Consider the following 18,017-nt stretch of genomic DNA (forward strand, 5'->3'; position numbering starts at 1 on the left):
GGGGAGCATTTTCCTTTCAAGTTTAAAAGAAAGTTTGGTAGAAAGTCAGTTGAATGAGGGGCTATGAAAGTTAATGCAGTAGTTTCTAGATCCTGTCCCTGGCTACGGTACAGAAACTGCCTGTGTCAAACATATTTGGGCTTAAAATGAGCCTTGTGAAGCCTTCTTATAGAAACTATCTGGACTAGAACTAGCAGGGATTTGTGCCCCAGAGAAACTCCCATCTGTACAGGCTTTCTTTAGAAAACTGTTTGTTTTGAAAAGCCTTTAAATGCCCGATTGACTGACTGAACGGCCACACTGGCTGCTGGACCCTGAAATTGCTTTAACATACTATTTGTGATTTTTTTTTAATCTTAAAAAAGTCCCCTCAGATATATTTTTAAAATAGGTGGCATGTCAGGAGAATGGTTTACAGAGGGTGCATGCTAAATATATCATTTCAACCTGCTATACAGTTTTTAAAGGTGGTTGTCTTCTGACTACTACAAAAGGGCTTCAGGAATGGGCATCAGTGAAGATGAGGGAACCCACAAGCTGTGTCTAAAATTGTGGATATGCAGCATGCATATAAGCAAAAAACAAACAAACAAGTACACTTAGTGATAGAAGACAAAGATCTATGGCCTGAAGGTTCAATATTTTATACAAGTTATTTATTTTTATTCTGCTTCTCCTCCATAACAATCCCATAACAGCCCTGCGAGTAAGGTTAGGTTTACAGTGGCTAGCCCAAGGTCCCTTCTTCAGCTGTAAGGGCTATGTGGAGATTCCACCCTGCACCTCCTTCACTTTGGCCCAGTTAAACCCTTACAGTGTCACAAGATCCCTCTGCTAAAACAAAGGGGACTCTTGTGTTAAGTTCAAGAATTCTTTCCCTCAGAACCATTTGGCAGCCTCTTAAATGCACACTGAGGTTTACCATGTCAGTCTATGAGCGAGCAAGATTCAAGTGGTCTAAAGCAGAACAAATATTGAGTCCAGTGAAACCTTTAAGACCAACAAAGTTTATGCAAGGAATTAGGTTTTGTGTGAACGCCCACTTCCTCAAATACAATGTCATGGCAGAGAAGTAATCAGGTCATACATAGACAAAGTGTGAGAGTAAATTAACATACAGCATAATGAAAAAAGTTACCAAATTCCAGAGATAAATAAGAAAAAAAACCAATTTGTATTTGCGTGTATTCACTTGCATGGGAAACGTTTTGTGTACAATAAAGATGCCCACACATTAAGCATAACGAGCAAATCTATAATCAATAGCGGTTAACTGAGACCTCGCCCTATGCCCCCTTCCTTTCCTCTCAAGCATGGAAGCTCTGAACAGCCCCTTTTCACTGCCACAACAGGTTAACAAAGCGATTCCTCCGAGGCTCCGACAACGGAGGCGACCCGCTTCATGGAAATCCAGAAAGAGGAAAGACGCGGTCAACTTCTCCAAGCCAGGAGCGGGGGGGGGGGGGGCGGAAGAGGACGGCCCCTTTCAGCGCGCTTCTAAGTGGAAGGCGGACGCTGGAGCGGACCTATGGAAGTCAGCGGGCGAGGCTTCAGGGCCGCGTCTGTCCAATCGGAAAGAGCAACGTCATAATCAGAGCACGCGCAGTGTTCCAGCGCTGGGTCTGCGCGGGAATTACGGAGGTGCCGCGGCTGAAACTGGTGTTGGCCGGTGTTTGTTCCGAACGAGCCCCGGGGTAAGAGGAGGGGGAGAGAGAGCGCGTGCTTTGTGTTTGGCGTCTGTCAACTTTAAGTGTCCGGAGGGGAGTTTTCGGCTTCCTCCCTGGCGCCCGTGTTTGAGGGCACTGTGCCCAATGTGTCCTTCACTGGCCTTGCTGCGTCTGCAAAGCATCCCAGTACGAGGCTCCCCCCCCCCCCCCGACGCATGGCTGATTGGTTTCGGTCTGGCTTCTTCCAAGAAGCGGGCGGCACTCGTTTGGTTCATGGCGCCGACTCTGGGGAGGGGCGGTATCGAGACTTGGTGTAGTAGTTAGGAGCGCCGACTTCTAATCTGGTGAGCTGGGTTTGATCCCCTGCTCCTCCATCTGCAGCCAGCTGGGTGACCTTGGGCTCGCCACAGCCCAGATAAAGCTGTTCTGAAGGAGCAGTAACTTCAGGGCTCTCTCAGCCTTACCCACCTCACAGGGTGTCTGTTGCGGGGAGAGGAAAGGGAAGGTGATTGTAAGTCACTTTATGACATATAAGAACCAACTTCTCTTCATTTTTTAATAAACAATAATGCTTCTACAGTCTGGGCTTATTAAGAAGTAATTGGGATGGAGCTTTAATGGTCCTAAATTCGCAGAGATTTAATCAGAAGCACGTGTAAGAGTGTGTTCCTTGATGATGGGCACACAGCACATGCTCAGAAACTGGCTTCCTTCTCTGTTTGACTGAAGTATTTAGTCCCCTTCTTGTGCTGTCAGTTATGCTACTGATTCCTTACTCTTGAAGTTATTTTGTTTATTTGTAGATTTCACCTGTCCTGCTTCCAGATGGTTACAAGTGGAAAGACATTACCAGTCCCAGCCTGAATGTTTGATTTTAAACAACACTTTAATCCATGACTGAGAACCTGGGCTGTGACTATGCTGTGCGGATCATGACTATATACTGTAAGTATGTGTGCCTATGAAAATAGAATTGCTTGAAATGCCATATTAAGTAATGTGTATTTAGTGTGATAATCTGCCCCTTTATGTTTCTATAGACAGAATCATTTGCTGGGCTGGTTTGTGTAATATCCCACATTTCTGGCTTTCTGGACTTCTTTTCTTGATGCCATTCGCTAAACATTAGAAAATCAGTGATTAATGGATCTCTGCAGTGGATGGAAGTACAAGTTGTAGCCATGTCAAAAAGGCATAACTTGTAGCTAGATCTTTTGCTTATGCTAAATGAATACTCTTTTCCTGTAAATGCAGCAGGCAATAAAGGGAGGAAGACATTTTATTTCTCTTATACTGGGCTTTCAACCAGGTACTAGATTATAGGAGATTATTGTAGAAAAGATGGTTTTGAGTCCAGTAGCACCTTAGAGACCAACTAATGTTTCAAGGTACAAACTCTTTTTTTTTTTTTTTAGAGTTTTCTTCATCAGAGCTTTGACTCTTGGAAGCATATATCTTGGGAATGTTTTTAGACTTTAAGGTGCTACTGGATTTGACTCTAGCTCTACTACAAACTAGTGTGATTATCCTTCCGAAACTACTATAAGAAGGAGATCCAGGCATGGTAGAGGGATGTGGTTGCTGTCTGTATCGTGCTGAGTTCAGCAATAAGAACATGTCAGTGTGTATTAAGCGTAAATGAGAGTTCTTTTAAATTAAATGGTAAAATTTGGTGTGGCGTTTCTCTTTTATCGTATTAAGTCTATTTTTCACTTTGTTTTACATCTCTGGTTGGGATGCGTGATATGATGTTTATATGACTCCCTTACAGCACAGTTAAAATCACAATGGCAGAATGAGTCCTGACGCCAGGCTTCAAATGCAGTTAGATTCTGAGTGCTGTTAAAATCAACAAGCGAACAGGTTTATTAGTTTGGGACACTGAACTGTTTTGAAAATTTATGGTAGTTCAGTATGTGACTGGACATGTTCAGAGGATGGGCCTGGATCATGTTTGTATGGGTAAAATGCAGTCCTGACTATTACACATGCAGAAAATTAACACACATAATGTTGCTTCAGGAAGAAGTGAAAGGCAACGGCTTCAGAGCTCCCTTGGTGCCTTTGTTAGTCATGGAGATGGAAGTAGAAAGGGAATGCTCCAGGTTTTGCAGCTTCTCCTGTGCATCTGACATTAGGACTGGAAAGAGAACTTTTTCTGTTGATTCCTATTTAGCAAGTGGGTCTCTCAAGAGGTAAGTAAAACATAACCAGTCAGCCCTGGAACTGTTATCTTGAAACGACTGTTGGACAGGCAGGCCTGACTCTGCGAAGAATGTTCCAGTGGCATAATTACTTTGAGTAGTATAAAAATCCCCTGTGTAAGAGTGTATTCGGGACCGAGTTTGGAATGTTTAATTAGTTTCTTCTAACAGCTGCTGTGTGCCACAGGGATCCCATTAGTCTTTTCACCGTTTGTCTGAACAGAAGATTCTCAGGCCTGATTCACAGACTGCTGAAGTCCCTAAAAAGCTTTCCCTCTCTTTATGGGCTTTGTGCTGGAATGGTAACATATGCACTTGCAGATCTCAACCCAAGTACAAGTAACCCAGTGGGCTTGTAGTGATGGTGCTACAGTCAACCATGAGATCTGAGTAATCATAGTAACTGGTACTTATGTGCATTGCCACTGCACTGTGGAGCACTGCTACCAAGAAGAGATTTTTCTGTAGCACCGACACTATATTGGTGAATTGGGGCCTCAGTAGGTTATTGTGCATATAGTACATTCATCAAAGATAACCAAGGAACTAGGCAGAGATTGTTGAATCACACATTTTCTCCATTTCCAAAGTGAATCCCCCCCCCCCCCCAAAAAAAAAAAGTATTCTTCTGGTTAAGAGCTTGCTGTTAGCCAGGACCTTTGGCTGGGTCCAGCAGCAAATCATGTATATCATAGCCCATGGTTAATTTAGTGTCAGCACTAAACTATACTGTAGCATGATGCTTGTATTTATAGGAGACATTTGTGTACTGCTTTGTCTATGCTTGAAGTAGTTAATTTTTTGTAGGAAATAAAACAATACTTACAGTTATTGCTTGCATGTTTTTTTTTAATCTGTGATCTTTTGCCACACAAATTTTAACCCTGGACATTTGGTTGTTGTTTTTTCCTAATCCCATGTTCCCTTGACGACTTATTGTTGACATGCTGTCAGTCTAACCATGAGGGATTGATTGTGCAATTTTTTAATCTATTTAAGACGATCAGTAAATTATAAATGCTCTGTTCCACATAATATATCTGTTCCATATAATATCTGTTCCACATAATATATTTCTGGTAAGGGCTTGAAGAAGGAGTGTGTCTCATGGCTTATGTGCCACTCAGCGCTTAACACCCACTCAGGGCGGCTGTCCTGTCCCTGAGTGCCTCCTCCTCCAACCAGCTTGTCTGTCAGTCCAGCGGCCAGCCAGTCACCTTCCATTCCCCACCCCTGACCACCCCCTCCTCCTTCCACTTCCCTCTGAGGCTTGGAGGCTGCAGATCCCTGCTGTGTGAGAGCTGCCTCTGCCGGTGAGTTCCCTAACAGCTGCCTGCAACCTTTCCAAGTCCTGGGGGGAAGGGGAGGCTATCTGCAGAGTTCTTCCATCTGACCCCCCACCCTCCAAACTAGTGCTCATTGTATTCCTAAATGCCCTAAATGTCCTTGGAAATAGTAGGTTTTTTGTTTCTATAGTAATGGAATCCGGGTTTGTTTTTTGTCTGTGTGGTGGGATATAAGATACAAAAGGTTGAGACCCACTGCTTTAGCTGATGATATGATGATATGGAGAATGAGTGTATGAATCTGAAGCAGATCAGTGATTGACCATCCCCTGAAAAAAAAATGTGCAAAATTATGTTGTCTTGGATTGGCTAGAGGTGTGTAACCCTTTCAAGAACCTTTGTATAATGCTGACTTTTATTTTTCAGGATTTTGCTGAGGCTAGATCCTTTTCCAACTGACTATGAAGAAGATACAGTGGAATTATTTGGATTTCAATGGGTTACTGAAACTGCTTTAGTTGAGTCTTGCACTCTTCTGTTTGGATTATTTAGGTATGTTATTTTTAAAATATTACATTTGTCCTGCTATAATATATAGGATCCTGTGCTCAGGAATACTTTCTCTAGAACTTTTAAATGCTTCCATCCCTTCTGCCCTGGTATATTTTCAGGAGAAACCACAGACTTGTCTCTATCTTTGTAAAGCTGAACTGTTTAGAAGGGCCTTATGAGAGTGTAAGAATATTTGAATGTTGACTGTTGAATGTAAAAATGTTGAATGTTGACTGGCTGTTTTCACTGTTGCTTGTTGATAGGGAAGAACATGACCTGCACCCCATTTGTATTTTTTCTTGTTAGGTTTTAAAATTTGAGTCCTTTTTACAGGGAAAGTAGAAATATCTTAAATATGCACTGTTCTATCTCAGACACACTTAGATGAGTATGCGTGACTACTGATGTAGCTCATTGAAGCAGCACAGGTTTGACCCTGTGGAACACAACACTGAAGATTCTTGCTTTAAAAGGCAACAGGCAGGGGTTCATCTTGTACTCCAGGATGATTCTGGGTCCTGTTGTAGCCTCAGATTACACGTGAACTGATACTGTGTAGCACACAGAAAAGTGCATAGATGATGGTGGTGGTGGTGGTGGGGGGGATCTGCCAGACAGGTTAAGTGTTCTCTGCTGCTATCATTATTTTTCAAGGTACTTTTGTGGTGTGGTACTAGTTGAATTGTCTGTTTTCCCATTGATAGGTTTGATCTCTTCTTGTGGAAGGGAAATACGCATGGTAATAATAATGGTATATTTTAGGTGCAACAATGATAGATATTTCCTGTAACAGAGGATACATTAGGATAGAACCCTGTGAATAGAGTGTCATCTGTTAGTGCGGTCTTCCACTTGCCAGAGTAGCCTGTGTCTTTGTCTCCCATTGTACATATTCTTACTTTTTTCTTTCTGTCTTGGTCGATGGTGGGTTTGGTTGTCTGAATCTGGGTTCATTGTAATAGAATGATACCGCTAGTTGTGGTTTGCAGTTGTCTGATCCTTATCCTAGCATCTGAAAGGAACAGTGCAGACTCAGTAGGTAGTATGCAGAAGATAATGTGTTTGTGTTCCTTTTTTCTGAGAGTCAGAGTGTTGGTATGGTTGAGAGGAGTGGCCTCTGATCTGAAGAACTGGATTTGATTCCCCACTCCTTCACATGCTGTCTGCCAGCTGTGTGACCTGGGACTAGTCTCATTTCTCCTTGAGCTGTTCTCACAGAGCAATTCTCTCAGAACTCAGCCTCACCAACCTCACAAGGTATCTCTTGTGAAGAAAGGAAGAGAAAGGTGTAAGCCATCTTGGGACTCCTTTGAGTAGTGAAAAGTGGGATATGAACAACCAGCTCTCCTTCTTTTTCTCCCTCCTAGGTCTTGGTGAAAGTTTACTAATATTTGGGGGACAGTGCTCACTAGCAGGGCCTGTTCAAGAGTTTAATTCAGTATTGAGTATCTTTGGGATTGTGCTAATCACAGAGAAAATATTGTTAAGCACTCTATCCTCTTTGTGAATTACTCATCTGTGTGAGCTACATTGTGCTCTCCCATTGCACTTGTGGGTTTTAGTTCCTGGTGGTGTCCAAAAACCTGGTGATGGTCATTTTGGAATGGAAAACAGATGGTAACTGGAGAACTTTTGGAGGCTCTGCTCTCTCTGACTGTGGGGAGTCTGCTTGTGCCACTGCTTGGTTGAGTGCTTTGATCACTGTATTCAAAGCTTTCTCTACATCAGACGAGCCAGCTGCACCCTGATTGGCCCTGCCCCTACAGCTCCCACCCTTCCTGTCCGAGTTGGAATAGAGTCTCCCAAATCCTAGTCTGACACTCTAACCAATATACCACACAGTCTCTCACTTTTCCCTCCTTCCCTCCGCTCAGTAACCTCTCCATGACCAACATATGGGCAAGTTGCAAAAATCATGCGGTACCAGGTCGCTCATGTAAGCTTTATGGTGGCAACTTCCAGGCCTGACCAAGTTGCACAAGCTGAATGGAGGCTGCTGCTGGGATCAGGAGAGTTATTTGACATTGCTTTGTAGCCACGGCTACAACTGGGTGAGTTGTGTAGATTGCATGGTAGCAAGTTTCCTGATGGTTGGCTGCTCGGCCTGGCCCTGAGGAATCCTTCCTGCAGGGTTGGATTTGGAGGCCACAAGAGCCTTGCCCCCTCACTCCCGCCTTTTCCCTAATGGGCACGAGCTATGGCATGAAACAAAAAATGCCATGGAATTGCCCTAGTTTGTGTTCCCTGAACTAAGGTCTGGAGGGAGGTGCCCCACCCAAACCTTTCATGGACCTTTATCTGGTTTGGTTCAGGGTTTGGCTGGCAGCTATTTTAGGCTGACTGGAGACAAGTGCGTATGCCCTGTTACCAGGCTAAAATGGTGGTAAACCATTTCAGTGTGCTGGTTCACTTCCCTTGTTTTCAAAGGGAAGGAAGGGAAACAGTGCACCGAAATTGTTGCCATGGGGTCCAAGCCTTTTTGTACAATCAGCTGTTTGGCGGGGTGTGCTGGGGTATGGATCAGTGCTGGGCAGCCCAGAACATGCCGAGCTCAAACAGTTGTTTGGTGAGAAGGCATTTTAGCCTTCCATGTGGCTGCTCCTGCTTTTAAGTGGGAAGAAATGAAACGGACCGATTTGTTTCAGGGGGATGAGACACAGAGGTCGTGGTTCAGGGTCACTCAAAAGTGAGCCAGAATTTTCTGATCCATGCTCACTTTTAGTCTTGACTTCATTGTTGTTTTTGCCAGGCAGATGAATGTTTATATCCTTTTCCTGCATTAACCTTCTTAACTTCCATACCTATTTGCTTGAATGCAAAATAATTTATGGTTACCACTCATTCTGCTAAGTTGCAATCTTCTCTTGCTGTACTGTCAGGTGCTTGGGGTGTGCTTCACTGTTTTTAAATCTATGCTTATGGCAACTTCATTTACAGTGTTTGTATAATTTCTACAGGTTTACACCTCTGCTTTGTGTAATATACTTAAATCATAGTAACTAGCCTTTTTCATAACATCATCATATTTTCTTTCTAACCTTTGTCTGGTTACCACTTAAAAAAACAAACAAAATGTTATGTTATGTAGGTAAAAATGGGCTTCGGAAGCATGTTGCTGCTTTTAGTGGTTGCATCCTAATTCTTAACTTTTGTGTTTGACTGAAGGTACAGGCAGTAGAATTACATGTCTTGGGTCTTGAAATACATATGCTTCTCTCTTGACAGTCATGTGGAACATATTTTTGTTGGATTCTTTCGTGTTAGATTTCTTTCCTAAATTGCATTTGCCCAAAAATGGAATATAATCTTTTCTTTGAGTTGTAGCCCTGACCATGGCTATCTGAGCTTTTTTTATATAGCATCTGTATTACTAGCAGATGAGGTTACACTTCAGAATAGTTTGACATTTGAAAATTGCATCTAGTGCAGAATGGATCTGCCTGCTTATTAAATGGCATTTCCTGTAAAAGGCACCTTACACCTGTGCTGTATGATTAGCTGTGGCTGTCAGTTCAGTTGAGTAAAGTTGAAGATTCAAACTATGCTGCAACCTGTTCACAAAAAGTTGCTTAACCTTTTGGTGACTACACTGTAGTAGTCCCTGTAGATAAGACACTGGAAAAAGAATAATGCTAGGGAAAGTTGAAAGCAACAAGAAAAGAGGAAGGCCTTGCATGAGATGGTTGACTCAGTCAAGGAAGCCTCAGCCCTCAGTTTGCAAGACCTGAGCAAGCCAGTTAACAGGATGTTTTGGGGGTCATTAATTCATAGGATCTCTATACGTTTGGAAGCCATGTAATGGCACTTAACATACATGTAAATTTCTGTGTATTTGGGAAAACATTGGAAGTTGTGCAGTTGCATCAGAAAGCACATAAATAAATCTAGCCCCCTTGTCTGGTTCACTGCAGGAAGTAGCAGTTCACACTGCTGACTAAATTTGCCAAGCAGTTAAATTCTCACCTCTCTACCTGTTCTGACATTTAACAGAAAGACTTGTCCACTGTACTGAGTTAAGGTAGTAGGTTCGGCAGTTCATTTTCTGGCAGTGTCCTCATGCCCTTTACTGTGGATGACTTGTCAGCATCTCAGAGATGAAGCTACCAAGTGTGTATTCTTCTCTGTAAATTTAAATCAGTGGTTTGGGCGCATAATAAGTTTAAAAGAAAATAGGATCATTCAAGCGTATGTAGTCTACATGACATTTCCAGCAAGTGTGGAAAGAACTTGGTACACTCAATGTATTTTGAAGGTGCATGAGAACAGAGATGTAACATTTCTCGAGACTTTGATGCCCTGTGTTTTGGAAAAAGTTAAAATATATGTGGTACTTCTCAAATTTAAACTTATTTTACTCCTTTGTCAACCTAAAATATAGCAGTTATGACTTGATCAGGATGTAAAAAAGTACTATTTGACATATGTGTATGTGTGTGTCTGGAATGTAAAAGTATGACTCTTTAAAGTACAATCCTATGTAGAGCTGCTCCAGTCTGTCAGTAAGTCTTGGATTCCTGTGGTGTGTGTTTGGGGTTGCCTGGCCTTATTTGGATTGTATGAACCATCAGGTTTAGATGGTGTAGGAAATCAATCTTATGTTTCAGAAATAATATAATAAAACCTTTAAACTATAAATAACAAAACAACAAATTGAATTGAACGCTAAATTGAAAACACCAAATTGAAGTCCAGGTGCAAGACAAACAGCTTTCCCCAAGTAAAGTCGCAAATACCTTGGCATACTGTAATCAGATAGTAAATTCTCTAGAGCAAGGGCTTTGCAGAGAATATAGTTTCAAATGACTTCTTAAGTTACTGCAAAATAACTCCTGGGGTTTACTTTTTAGTATGAAGTAATATTTCCAAACCACTAGAAAGTTATTAAATGTCTCTTTGGTTTTAGTCACTTGGCCCTGCTCTCTCTCCCTCTCTGTGTGTATGTTTTATATGCTTATGTCATACTGTTAAATATTTAGAAATACATTTTTAGAATGTCACTTCAATGTTTAAATGTTCTGATGCCTGCATTCAGCACCTGGGGGAATCTTTTTGGGTTGAACAGCAGCATATAAACATTCTAAATAAACCTTTATTATAACCATTTTATCACTGGCAAAAATGGTCAGAGGTCTCCACCTCTGGAGACCTCAGCTTATGGGACAGCTGAGCAGAATGCTGTCTGCTTGTTTTCCTAGCTGCATTTCCAAATCTACAATGCTCAATTTTCTTCCAGTGAAGCTAAGAATCCGGAACTTGTACTGAGTGTGGCATAGATAGAAACTGGCCAACTCCAAACTTTCTTATCAGTATGGCAGCTCTAGTTATAAGGCTTAATTATTTGAGAGATAAGGCAGCAACCAGCAAAGAGCTGTGGTTAAGAAAGTACCTTGCTGGGATGTAGGACAATTAAACTTGTGCCTAGGGATCTGTAAGAATGTGTGATTTAATCCTTGTTGCTAGTGGCTTTGCAATTTAAGCAAACAACAGCTTGGGAAAGCAAAGTAGTATGTCACCTTTATCCTTTGTTCAGCTTTATTCTGTTAAAGGCATAGGCTTTCTCATTCCTCTCAAAATAAGTCTTTTCCTCAATATAAGAAATGTAGACATGTATTACTACAGCACTTCCCTTCTTTCCTTGAGATTTGAGGATAAAGTGTTATTATAAATTATTTACCCTTATAGTCTTCTTCATGTTAAGCTGAGGAATATGGCTAGTGCTACTCAGTGAACATCATGAGTGAACAACAATTTAGATCCCAAATGTAAATAGCATCCTCTTATTTGAAGGCAAATTATGCTCTATAGTTCTAGGGAGTGGTTGGAACCTGTAGGATTTGATGGGCATGCCAGTACATTTCTGCAAATGTTCCCTGTCTTTTTATTCACTCACTAGTAAAAAAAGCCCGCTGCAGTCTTGAATGCAGCAGGTGCTAGCAAGATAACGGTTGTAGGGGGGAGGTGGCGGGCACATGGAGTGCCAGGGCTGGGGAGGAGTGGAACGGCCTCCCTTCCCTCCCTCTCACCTTCCCCTGGCAAATTTGGTGGGGCGGGCTAGCTCCATTCCTACGATGTAGGCTTGCTGCCGGATCTGCCACTCCTCCTCTGCCAGCCTGGCAATGCCTCTGTTGTTTCTCCGGCGGTGGCTTGACAATGCCCCTGGCACTTCTGCAGCGCTGGCTTGCTGCTGCCTCTGCCAGTTTGCCGCCGCCGCATCACCAAAGCTTCTCGGGCCTCGCCGCAACTGGCTGGGTGGAGCAGCATGCTGGTCAAGGGTTGCTGGGTGATGGGGAGCATGTGGGCACGAGGCTGGGTGTGCACCTCGCAGTGGGGTACTGGTGGCGGGCACTCCACCGGCCGGTCCAATCCAGGTGCGGCCAGCTTTGCTGGCCACGTGTAGATGGGCTTGTGGAGTGGAAGTGGTGTCTGGACACCCAAACAGGGCCCAGACACAGCTCCACCCATAGTGGCTCTTCGGAATTATATAGAGCCACTATGTGGTACCAATAGCTTTGATTACTGATTAGATTTTTTTTGAGGATGTAGCAACTGTTCCTTTATTTTGATGAGGAGAAATGTGTGTTGTGTGTTTTGGTACAAATGGTTGGATCCAGAATAAATTTTCCAGTGGTGTATTGGAATGTCCCTGCCTTCCTCTTCCCACTGTTCTCCATGGAACACTGCTCTTAGGAGATAGTGGACTCTGAGGAATGGTATGAGAGAGGTCACAGCAACAGTAGGCAGGAGGAATTGGCAGAAATTGTGAACTTTGTTCAACCATATTTTTTTCTTAGGCAACTAATGTACAAGCTGGAAAACCTCATTCAACCAAGTTCAGCTGACTTTGGTAAGTTTAATTTTTTCTTGTCTTTTGTCCATTTTTCGCCTTCCAGTACATTAAATATATCTTTCTTGAACGTCTCTCACCACTAAAGCTGCTTTTCTGGCTCAGAAAACCCCCAGGAACAGCATGCAGGGCAGGAGACTGCAGCTTGAGTTAAAAAGTTTAAGCCCTTATTTGTATGAGAAGAATAACTTAGGATTCAGCCCACAGCTGTGTTCATTAACTTTGCTGGTATTTGAAGAGTGACAGCGGTATTCTAAGCAGAGTTAGGTCTTTATAAACTCACTGATTTCATTGGATTTAACTGTAACTCCACCTAGAATGGTACCATGAGAACTGGTAAAATAGTAATAGTAAACTCAATAATATAGCACTAAAGCCTCTTGTGGCGCAGAGTGGTAAGACAGCAGACATGCAGTCTGAAAGCTCTGCCCATGAGGCTGGGACTTCAATCCCAGCAGCCGGATCAAGGTTGACTCAGCCTTCCATCCTTCCGAGGTCGGCAAAATGAGTACCCAGCTTGCTGGGGGGTAAAACGGCAATGACTGGGGAAGGCACTGGCAAACCACCCTGTATTGAGTCTGCCAAGAAAACGCTGGAGGGCGTCACCCCAAGGGTGACTCGGTGCTTGCACAGGGGACACCTTTACCTTTAGGCATGAAAATTAAACAGCATCTTGGTACTGTTTATGATATACTGGAAATTCCTTATAAGGAGACTCTCATTAAAATGACAAATCTTAACATCTGAATGGAAAAAGAATCTGTATTGGTAATTAATGGGGAAAATGAGGGGAGATAGCAGCTGGCTTTGAACTCTTAATTGATTGTTTTCAATATCAGTCACAATGGTGACAAATGTGTACAATTAGTGACCGCCTCTCAGAATCTTATCCCCTCGCACCCCAATCTTAGGGAATGCCTCTCCAAGTATACCCCCTGAAGAATGCTTCACTTTGCTAGCGCAAACTCACTGCTGATCCCTGGCCTTTTTTTGCCCTGGCACTAGTCTGGTGGAGTGACTTGCCAGCCAAGATAAGGGGCTCTTTCAAAACTGTCAAAGTACCAAAAGGCCTGTAAAACAGTGCTCTTCCACCTGGCTTATGGCTGAGGCCAAGGGTAACACTTATTTCCATCTAAATGGCCCCCCTGCCACCTCCCTCTACCGCATCTAGACCTGGGTTGAAATGTGTAAGTTAATAATTGCCCATGCAAAAAGTTAATTTGAAGAGTGGATTGCAAAAAGCATCAAGACAAACAACATCAAAAATTCTTTAAAGATATCCAGGATATCTTTAAGGATATCCAGAGAGGCTGTTATTCTTTTGTATGACCAAGGAGTGCTGAAAAGAGCAAGCCTAATTCTTTGCCACCTTGACCTATGATGAGAGGTGGGATAGAGATGTTTTAATAAATTTGTAAAAAATGAATTTGTGTTCATTATAGAAAGTGTGGGGTATGTATCCAGGCTAGAGATTACAACATGAGATTGCGAACTTGAGTTTGTTCAAAAATTTAGAATAATGAACACACACATAACCTAGAAACCCCATTCAGGCCTGAATAGGGACATAGGATTCTTGCTTCACTTCAGATAATAATTCTGTCCCTAAGCATCTCTCTCCTGTTCTGACCAAGCCAATTACATTTCGTATTGTACTTCTGCATCCTGCATTCTTTGCAGCACCCCTCCCACCTTCAGACTGGGATGTCAGAACTCTGGAACCTCCATTTCTACTCAAAGTTGACAGAAAGAGCTTTGACCTTTCAAAAGGTCTATGCCCCCCCCCCCCCAGGGACTTGGGATTCGGACCCGAACTAAAACATCATCAGGACCTCCTCTCCACCCGCTAGTAGTGGGAGGGGGGGAAGTTGAGCTGCCGTTCTTTGCCATGCCAGTAATATTGGTAACGTTATTATTGCTTTAATGGGGTTTTAATGGGGATTCTGGGATGTTACCCGCCACGAGCCGCAAGGGAGGGGCGTAAAATAAATCTAATAATAATAATAATAAAAAACCTTATGCTCCGAAAATCTTGCTGGTCTCTAATATGCTACTTAGCTCAAATGTAGCTCTTCTCCTGCAGACCAACACAGCTTCAGAGGCAGTAAAACCTCTGAATGCTAGTACCAGGAGGTAACATCAGTATCTGTGAGATGATGATGTCAGAGCACTTTTTGTGATAGGATAGCCCTGCTCATGGATTGAAGCTAGTTCAGGAATGTTCTGTTTCAGCTGAGGCTTTAGATTTTTGACTCCATGCCCAAGCAAGAGTCTCACTTGCTGAGTCTCTGGTTAAGAAACTGTCAATATAATATAGTGCAGCTTTTATGCAACCCAGTTGGGTGCTGTTTTAATTCCATGTAGCCAGCTATGTGGCTTGAATGATCTTTTCTCTGGCATTGCAGGTCTTTGGTTATTGTTGTTTTTTAAGTGAGGTGTATGGTGAATTGCTGTAGGAACAACTTACTGCGCAAAGGAATTTGAAATTGCCTCTGTGTGACAGCAAAATGCATGCCCAAGCTTTTCAATTGTTGTGTTGGTATCTGGTTCATAACTCTGCCTGGCTTTTATTTCCTCTGGAACTGAAGCAGATTTCAATGCTCAGACAACCTTTTAGGAGATAGTTCTTATTTTTTTTCCCTTTTCTTTCTTTGTGAATGTGGTGTATCCACTCAGGTCTGTAGATGTCCATCCATATCAGTACAGCACAGCAGGGTTCACGCTCGGCATTTGTCTATTACTTTCAGGTCAGGCTGCAAACCTTCACTGGGAGGCCCATAATATCAGACAGCAGTGCATTAAATTCCTGCAGTATGTGAAAGTTTTCATCTTCAGGTGAGATGTCTGACACAATTCTTGTTTAAGTTTATACATTTATTGCTGTATGATATTCCATGCTGATGTACTCATTCAGGTATCTGGAACCACTCAAGACAGAAGATGATGAGCTGTTGCATCCATTTGAGAAGCAAGAAGTTCAGCTCCCTTCCTTGCTTGTCGAAGAACTCCATTCTTTGACTTTGTACATTGGACGCCTATTTGAAATCCCTAGTTCTATCCTAGGAGGATTTTCCATTCAGTCTCAAGCAAAGGTTTTGATTGTTTTAACTTTCTTTTGGGAATGGGTGGGTGCATAATATTTTAGTACATTGATATTAAAGTCAGAAAAGTGATGTAAGGATGGTACTTGCAAGAAGATGGAGACAAGAAGATAGACCAAAAATAACAGACTGGATAGAAAGGTTGGGAGAACTGGCCAAAAGGGCAAAGCTTATTAATCTAGTTAATGGAAGAACAGCAGAAGAATTTGAAGAAGAACATTGGGGGTATTTCTCACAATATTTAGCCAGATAGGTATATATATATTCACTAAATATATATTAACTAGTAGAAAATCCCATTTATAAAAATGGGCTTTTCCAGCAGCTCGCCAAAGGCGGGGTGGGCCCCTGCAGTAACGGGCGGCTGAAAGCACAGGCCGCCGCTGCCTCCGCAGGCAAGGTGGGCGTGTCGGCGGCGGGCAAAGAGCAGGTCCGCCGTGTGGATGCGGTGGGCCTGCTCTTGTAGGGACAGCCCCATCACCGGGCAAGGTCCGTTGGCCATTTGGCCCTCGAGTGCCACTCGGAGGGGCCAATCAGGAGCTGCAAAGAGGAGGTTTTATCACGGACTTGGCCCGCCCCTTTCTCCTCCCCTTTACCCCTTAGCCTTTTATTTATACCGCTCCACAGGTGCGGTTACAGATATTTAGCCAGATAGGTATAAAAAGGTAAAGGTATCTCCTGTGCAAGCGCCGGGTCATGTCTGAGCCTTGGGGTGATGCCCTCTAGCGCTTTCATGGCAGACTCAGTACGGGGTAGCTTGCCAGTGCCTTCCCCAGTCATTACTGTTTTCCCCCCAGCAAGTTGGGTACTCATTTTACCGACCTCGGAAGGATGGAAGGCTGAGTCAACCTTGAGCCAGCTGCTGGGATTGAACTCCCAGCCTCATGGGCGGAGTTTCTGCTGCCTTACCATTCTGCGCCACAAGAGGCTCTACCAGATAGGTATAGGTATTAACAAATATATTAGTAGGGTGAATTGACTTGTTATGATCTATAATCTTTTGTTTTTTTTTCTGTTATTCTCTCTCTAAAATAAAATAAAGGCTGGAGTTATCTAGCATTTCAGAAAAAAAAGGAAAGGAAGAAGAAAAGTGATGTAAGGTTTAAGGAAGAATCACATAGGCCAGTTATTCTAATTGGTTGTTTAGTCAGAGCCTCCCGAAAGTGATGTTTGAATTGTCCATACATGCAGCCCTGCAGTTTTGTGTACTGCACTAATCTATAAAACACCTTTGACTAAGAACTGATGTGTACATGGGTCTTCACAGGGACCCATTATGCGCATGTTGGATAATGCACTTTCAGTGTACTTTTACAGCTGGATTTTCCTGTGTGGAGCAGGATAATCTGTTTCTAAAGTGCTTTGAAAGTGCATTATCCAATGTGTGCATAATGGGCCATGGAGACACACAGCCCTTTGGTGCTTTTTTTGTTAGAACATATAATACTGAATTCTTCCACTATTACAACACAGCATGATTGCTTGGGGCATCTAGAAGTATGGACAGCTAGTAATGATAGTATGTATTTCTTCAGACAGTGGTGGAAGTCAAAGATCAGTAATCAGCACCTTTTACTGACATATTACATGATCCAACTGTTGGAATACAGTGGTTTTGATCCAGTACAAAACTTCTGCATGTGCCAGAGCTCTTGTGCAAGTTAGAAATAAATTTAAAAAGTGTGACAGCCATTTCTACTAAGACAAATTTATTGTAGCTCCATTTACATTTCTGCTTGTGCAAAATCTTGTGCAACCAAATTCTGTGCACTATAATATATAGGGTGGAAAATGCAACACAGCAACACATCGGAGGTCCCACATTCAGCCAATCCTCCAGCACTGGCTTCCAGTTGAATTCCGGATCAGACTTAAGGTTCTGGTTATCACCTTCAAGGCCATATGCAATCTGGGCCCAGTGTACCTGAGGGATCGCCTCTCTGCTTACACCTCCCAAAGAGACTTACGCTCTAGCACTTCCAACTTCCTGGTGATCTGTGGCCCCAGGGAAGCTCGCTTGGCCTCAACCAGGGCCAGAGCTTTCTCCATCCTGGCCCACACCTGGTAGAATGAGCTCCCAGAGGAGATCAGGGCCCTGATGGAACTTGAACTATTCTGCAGGGACGGCAAAAGGGAACTCCTCCACCAGGCATTTGGTTGAGGTCAACCTGTATAATCACTTCTCAAGGGCCCTCCTCCTGAGCCCCCTCCTATGCCACCCACTGCAGTTCTGCCCAACCCCCTGGGCTATCAGTCTGAATTACTTCAGTGTTTAATTTTTCCATGGTTCCATGTTGCTTGTTGTTTCACTTCATTCATTATTGTTAATCTAAGTTATCTGTATTGCTTCTGTTCTGTGAACC

At 43.0% G+C, this 18,017-nt stretch overlaps 1 protein-coding gene across 3 annotated transcripts in view; it reads left to right on the plus strand.

Annotated features, from left to right (window-relative positions):
* Positions 1-1,551: 1,551 nt before the first annotated feature.
* The window catches only part of MMS22L (MMS22 like, DNA repair protein), a 94,107-nt gene continuing 77,641 nt past the window's right edge, over positions 1,552-18,017 (plus strand). For 2 of the 3 annotated variants that reach the window (XM_077303717.1, XM_077303732.1), the window contains exons 1-7: positions 1,552-1,694; positions 2,471-2,612; positions 3,690-3,862; positions 5,584-5,709; positions 12,501-12,553; positions 15,301-15,388; positions 15,468-15,645. In XM_077303717.1, coding sequence (XP_077159832.1) covers positions 3,741-3,862; positions 5,584-5,709; positions 12,501-12,553; positions 15,301-15,388; positions 15,468-15,645 — 567 coding nt within the window. In that variant the 5' untranslated portion in view covers positions 1,552-1,694; positions 2,471-2,612; positions 3,690-3,740. The remainder of the gene's footprint in view (positions 1,695-2,470; positions 2,613-3,689; positions 3,863-5,583; positions 5,710-12,500; positions 12,554-15,300; positions 15,389-15,467; positions 15,646-18,017) is intronic. The other variant, XM_077303726.1, reaches the window with a different exon arrangement.

This window comes from Paroedura picta, chromosome 1 (assembly GCF_049243985.1).
Source record: "Paroedura picta isolate Pp20150507F chromosome 1, Ppicta_v3.0, whole genome shotgun sequence".
Classification (NCBI taxonomy): Eukaryota; Metazoa; Chordata; class Lepidosauria; order Squamata; family Gekkonidae; genus Paroedura; species Paroedura picta.